General features: G+C 33.9%; 1 protein-coding gene across 1 annotated transcript; it reads right to left on the bottom strand.

Moving 5' to 3' along the window:
- Positions 1-4006, bottom strand: LOC123708498 (pupal cuticle protein 20-like). Its single transcript, XM_045659243.1, has 5 exons — positions 3967-4006; positions 2436-2619; positions 2045-2168; positions 994-1239; positions 1-816 (listed from the first exon to the last, which is right to left on the bottom strand). The coding sequence occupies exons 1-5, from the start codon at positions 3973-3975 to the stop codon at positions 516-518; spliced, it is 864 nt and encodes a 287-aa protein (XP_045515199.1). The 5' UTR covers positions 3976-4006; the 3' UTR covers positions 1-515.
- Between the last annotated feature and the right edge of the window lie 3218 nt (positions 4007-7224).

Below are 7224 nucleotides of genomic sequence, written 5' to 3'. Positions count from 1 at the left end.
ATTTACATAAAACCATCATTATTATACGTATTAACTTATTGTGTAATGCGTTATCGTGGTATCACAGTCCTAGGTTCAATGACGTCAGAGTCTTAGATCCTAATCTTAGGTCCTAGGCAAGATATACGTCAAGCTGAGCTTAGATATAAAGAACATAATACGATTAACATAAATAAGCAATTTCAAATGATTAAGAGTCCTGCTAAGAAAAACTTACTAAATGATAATTATAGCTTACTATTAGCCAGGGGCTAAAATCTAATTGAAATCTTTATAACCACATTCTGTTTTCAAAATTGTTGCACACTAAGGAATTCTAGAAGTTATAGAACAAGTTACGCTAAGTTCTATAACATAACGATAAAAGTAAAAATCTGAAAATAGTATGATATTAAAGAAAAGTAGATTATATTCCTATAGAAAGTTTTAAATTAAAACATTTCAAATAGCACGACAAACATTACGCATAAATAACTATATTATCGTTTCTCTTAGTAGAACTCCTTGCTGAGAGATCAATAGTGGTATCCACCACCGGCACCACCGGCACCGGAACCTGAACCCGAACCGCCGAAACCACCGCTTCCGGAGCCAAAACCTCCTCCACCGGATCCCTTGAATCCTCCTGTTCCGGAACCACCAAATCCACCGGAACCTCCAGTACCACTACCAGATCCACCGAACCCTCCAGAACCACTGCCAGATCCGCCGAAGCCTCCAGAACCACTGCCAGAGCCCCCAAATCCTCCAGAACCACTACCAGAGCCTCCGAAGCCGCCGGAGCCGCTCCCAGAACCGCCGTTATATGCGCCTTCCCTGTAAGATGATATTTTAAGTTTTCGTGAGTTGACTCCACAAATAGTCTATTCACTTTGATGCCAAACCAAACCAAAAGTCATTGAATGTTAACATTATTATTTGTTGGTAAAGAAAATCTCATTTACTTATCTATTTATTATTAGGTAATTCGTAAAACAAATAACTGTAACTCACGAAGATGGGTTGCGCTTGTTGAATTCAATAGATTGAAGGATGGCTTCAGGGATAGGAGGAGGAGTAGGCAGGTGGTCACCGACTGGATGGAAGCCGTTCTCATCAGCTGTGTAACTAAGAGAGATCTGCTGTCCTTCAGGAGTGCGGAACGAGAATCCCCCCTCGGCCGTAACAGCTGGTCCTTCTGGACCTTGGGCTCTTGGTGAACCTGTCTCTTGAGCTTGGATGCCGTTACCAGTTTCATAACTGTAAAATTTAAACATACTTAGGAAACGAAAGAATGATGACGGTGTTTCAACACCTAATTTAGAAATAAATTCGCACTTTCCGTGGTAAAGTTCAGAATGTAGCCAATCATTTCAAAACTTAGAAACTTACACGCAGATTCGTTCAAAATTATATATAATGGATTTACAAACATTGACGCGTTACACAAGTTTCATTTCAACCTTATTAAATTCACTTCAAATAATACGACTAATAAGCCTAGTCTCATCTAGCTGGTGCTGACATTTACGTCATAGGCAAGCCCTCACTTTCCTAATTACGATAAACCAACTGCCAATTGATCCATATAAACAAATCCAGGTGGTATGTTGCATTAATTTGAAAGATATAAACGAAGTTTGGACGTAACTATGAAGAATTTTCATCACATTTTTCTTTATAGCCCAAGTAGTTTCTTTTTATAGTTTAATGAAGTGAATGAATAGAGCTTTTATTATACTTGTGTTACAGTTGCAAATTATTAGTTAAACAACTTATGCAAGGGAAAACCAATAGTTAGGTAACTGAGTCACATTTCATATTACTTTGAATTAGTTTCCTTAGAAATTAGTTCAGTTAATTAGTTTATTAAACATAATAACGCCTACTATAACATTTCCATAATATTAAACAGTGTATTTGTCGAACATAAACAATGTTACACTATTTCTTGAATATTATATATAGAACAAATTATGAAAAGATTACGCTGTGTTTTGAATCAATAAAAAAAGGATTACTAATAGTGGGATACGTTACAATGGTGTACGTTATCGATGCATACCTAAAACGATAATTTCCGTCTCCATTGTTCACGTTTTCGTACTTTACTATTGGAATGTTGGCACCGCCGGAACCACCAAAATTTCCGCTTCCGCCCGAACCTCCGCCGAATCCGCCGCCCAAGCCTGCAATTTTTATTATTTTGTTAAAAAACCAAATCGTAAAATGTTTTACAAAAGTTTTTATTAATTCACATTTATTACTTTGTTTTTCAATACGATACCTTCACTTTTCCTTTACAGATTAATTTTCATATAATAATTTATTTGGCTTAAATAGCTACTATATCTTTTTTATCTGTTTAATATTTATTTAAAATTAAAAAATAAATCTAAATTTAATTTCTGGCACTCAACTTGATTAGCCGAAATACATACCAGCATTGCCCCCACCAGAACCGCCCCCAAACCCGCCGCCAGATCCACCCCCGAAACCGCCTCCGAGCCCGGCGTTGCCTGCTCCACCAGATCCTGCCCCAGCGCCACCACCAAACCCAGAACCAGGCCGGGGTGGAAGGTATTGTGGTTCAAGTCTCCCACATGATACGATCGCTATCACCGCTGATAAGAGTAATGTCTGAAACATGAGAGAAATGATCAGCCACCTTTTTATAGAGTGTAGGTGACAAAACATTACTTTTGATTCCTTTAAATTATCAGCTAGCAGCAGTTGCCTAAAAGCTACTAGAGCTGAGGTGATAGCTTCGAACCCCCTGTGAACAATTGGACTGTCTGTCTATACATTTAACGCTCGCTCATACGATAAAAAAAACGTCGTGAGGAAACCAGCATACTCTGGACCCCAAAAGTCGACAGTCGACTAGAAAAAACGAATGATCACGAAACAAATACAGAAATAGTGTATAGTGTGGCGCCACTCGTTTACTTGTATGTATAGTACATACGTACGTACATACTGATATGAAATTATTTCTCACTAGAATATGTTACACGGTAGCTATTAAATAATCTGTGGTCAGCATAGCCTGCCAATGAAAAAATCATGTATTATAGGTTTGGCATCCTGCAAGAAATGAATTAAACATAAGCTTATATGAATGACCTTTTGAACTTTCACTGTTCTGCTCACATCAAGACTGCAATAAATAATTAATAAGTTCACCGTATGCGATCCTTATGACACCGTTAATCGTGAGAAGCTATTCCGATGATTATACACAAATACCATAAACTATAGAGCCAATTTGGTTGTACTAAAGTTATAGGTTTTAGTTGTTACAATTGAGTTTGAATAATTTCCGAAATAAATGATTAATATTGAATTTAGAGGCTACGTAACAGTTAATAAAAAAACACAATAAACACGATTAAGTCCCAAAACCAAATTCTGTGCCAGATTTATGTTCTAGTGCGAGCGGGAGTTTAGTGATTTTTATATACAAATCCCTGACAAAATAATATATATATATATATACATGAATATACGTAATTTTTAAAATATATTAAGGTCAATTCTTAGCCTGCACTAATAAAATTAAAAATAAACTCGAATTGTCGCGGTAAGAAGATAGTTGGTAGTAAAATCACATCTACTCATGTAATAAATAAATAAAGCAACTTCTGCCTCACGAGTCGTGATATGCCGTAATGAAGTAAATAAATGTTTATAACTTTAAAACCTTTATCGTAGCTTCTTCATAAAACCGCGTAAACTTTCTCGTTGAATATGTAAATTGAACAAAATTTTATGAGAAGGTGAAAAGGAAATGGTGGCAAACTCAACACATAAAATTACCGTGTCCACCATAAACAATCACTGTTTATACTTACTAATATTGTAGTTATAATAAGTCGTTGTTAAAGAAAATAATGAATATAAGACGTTTTAAATTTAACGCTTTATCCACGAAAAAAGTTGTAAAAAAAAATCTCTTAGTGAATATTTTCATAAAAAATAACTTACCGTATACATTATCCTATATTGTAGAAGGCAGGCACTCTTAGATCCGTCGTTAGCAGAATACTGTAAGATAGGATGTGCCCCGTTTTATATGGCTCGATTTTGCCCTTTCGCGGTTGCTTCACCTTGTGCGTGCTGAAGCTATCGGAGGATCCGTGCTTTGGTCTCCGCCTTAGGACTATCTAGACCGTTTAGGGCTTGACAATGCGGATGACAATTGAATAAGAGAAATTGTGTTTAATACCTTTTAGAATAGCTTTCAATCTTTTGCGTAGGAAGAGAAATTCGAAAATTAAGAGAAAAGATCAGCTTTGGTAAGATCACTACTTTCGTAAATATAAAAATTGCACATGCACATTGCAATGTGCCGACGTTTTATCCAACCATTTCTAATTTACATATCTTATTTGACAAATAATGTCTACATACTCTAGTTTAAAGTTTAGTTTGTAACCTATTACTGTCGCCGCAAATATCATCTTAATAGCATTTGTCTGGATTTGTATGTATTTTAGTGATCTTAGTTTTATATAAAGTGTTTTATTACGTTGAATTAGTTTTAAAGTAAGTGATATCGTTATCAATTTCGTTTCTGCTTGTAAAAATGTATATGTCCAAATAACCGATTAAAAATTCAGTGCAGTGTAGTTAAACTGATTTTTCGGTAAAATACACACTACTCCAGGTAATATATTTCCGCGTATGCTAGTGTCTATTATTTATGATTTATCTGTAAAGTATTTTATTTATTTATTCACACTTTATTTCACATACAATTGAAAAAATAAGTAAATGATGCGACGGGCTACTGTGCGATCTTATTTACGCGTAACCCTTATTTAATATAATAATATTTTAAATAGGTGCCATTATTTCTTCAGGAACCTTCCGTGTAATTCACTTATTACCTACGAAAAAGTATTTAGAAACTTATTTTTCACATTTAAAACGTTTTTAAAAATACATATTTGCTTTATAATTGTTAACAATTACCTGTACGCTTAATACACTATGTCCTAATATGTAAAAAATACCCAGTGAATTAATTTCATATTATTTTTAAAATAGGTATTTGGCATTTTGATAAACTTCCACAATGACAAAATACCTACTAAGTTTATACCTATCACACTTTAACCATAGCTTTAAATACGTAATTTTTTTCTGTCTGCGTCCAATCTCTAGGCAATTTTCTTCATTTCTACCATTCCTTCATACCCTCTCATACCGTCGTGTATATTACTACGACTTTTGTTTGCGTGTTTTGGCCATCATTTCATTCAAGAGCTGTTCCCATAATAAGTAAGCGCGTAGTGACACGTAGTGACATTATACGTTAGTTAATCGGGTGAGGTGATAGCAATATAATTGGTATAATAGATTAGATCGAAATTGGGCTTACGTAATGCCTATTCAAAAGCGTTTTGTGATTATTATGACGCTTACTAATTCGTCGGGTAAAAATACTACAACATTAAAATTTACACTGAACTTTGTTATTAGACAACAAGTTGCTTTGCTGTACCTGTAGGACTTTTATACATATGCGCATATAGCTTCGTTTAGGCCTTAAAATCAGGTAAAGTGTGATGACTGAGTCAGCTTTTTGTGGGGGCGAAATGTTGATAAACATTATGTATATTATACTTTGTAGATTCAAATTACAACAAAAAAATAGTTCTAAATGATTATTAATACTTTGTGTGTCACTCATCCTACATTATTTGCATATAAGACAGCTTTTTATCGGAAACAATTATTGATTTACTGGGTATTGAATCCTTATGCGTACGCTATGTGCGCCTCCTATATCTGGAGGCGATGTACGAATAGTATTCAAAATAAACAATGTAAGTGAAATAACTATATAATCAGTATTAAGACATTCGAATCTATTGTATGCAATTTAACCGTTTAGCTTCTGCAAAGGTGTTTATTTCCATCTCACCTTTCATGAACATCGTTGAGGTGTCTACTGATCGTCAATCATTGGGTTCCGATTACGTTTTAGTAAAACAACTGCCTTTTGCTTGTTTCTAAAAAGTTTTGTGTTCGTAATTTTTGATAACAAGTGGCCGTAGTGTGAATTTTGAATTTAGAATTTTGAAATTGGAATTTTTCGATTTTTTTGTTAAAGGATTTATCATAGGTACTCTGTTAAATTAATTAATAATTGTCTAAGTTAAATTAATATACAAGGCGTCCCAAAGTTTGTAATTCTGCATTCAAAGATTTTCTAAAAAAATACTTGCCTCATCTAGGAATCGAACCGAATTAAATGGCCTAAAACTAATAACTTTTCTTAAAGTATAGCGACTATAGTAAAGTAACGACTATAGTTTCATAAGAATGTATATTATGTTAATTGATAAACCTAACGCCTAGTATGAATATTAGTAAATTAAAGAGGTTTTTGGGTTCGTATACCATAAACTTCTATATTTACCATATAATCGACCCAAAACCCATACAAAGCTTACACCGTACCATGATATATGAAAATACTTCCGTCTGGATATATTTTTTTATGAAATCATCACATAATCATATGCAAAAATATGTTTGTGTAAATGTTCATTTATTGAATTTTAATGTGTTCGTGAGATGCTATAAAGATATTAAAAACACATTTAGTAAGGTTAAATGTTTAATTGTTTAATGTATTGATATTTACTTAAATTTAAGTAGTACCTAATAAAAAATTGTGCAGAATATTTATACATATTTGTCTTAAAAATTATACTTAATAGAAGAAGCAGTATAACCTCCCATATGCCTAATGTTAAAAATGTGAAGAGAAGTGTTGGCCTAGTGGCTTGAGATTCTCACCCCCGAGGTCGTAGGTTCGATCCCCGGCTTTTCTTGGATTTTCTTTCTATGTGCGCATTTAGCACTCGCTCGTAGGTGAAGGAAAATATCGTGAGGAAAAGGAGGAGGTTTGTCTTAGACCCAAAAATTCGGCGGCCTATTACATTAACAAATTATCATGAAACACACAGAAATCTGAGACCCACACCTAAATAGGTGGTAGCGCCACTGATTTATTGTAATGTAATGAAGGATATAAATGTTCCCGATTTGAAGTAATGGTTTTTAATAAACAACCGTAGAATGTATTAACTTCTCAATTACAGGTAAATTGACTAGAATTAACTCTTATGTAGACATACACATAACATTTATTACGAACAAAACACAAACACAGAAACACACAAAATAACGATAATTAAATAAAATAAATAGGAAAGAATGAAAGATAAC

This window comes from Pieris brassicae, chromosome 4, assembly GCF_905147105.1.
Source record: "Pieris brassicae chromosome 4, ilPieBrab1.1, whole genome shotgun sequence".
NCBI lineage: Eukaryota > Metazoa > Arthropoda > Insecta > Lepidoptera > Pieridae > Pieris > Pieris brassicae.
Note: the sequence above shows the minus strand (reverse complement) of the source record. Positions and strands in the feature narration are given on the sequence as shown.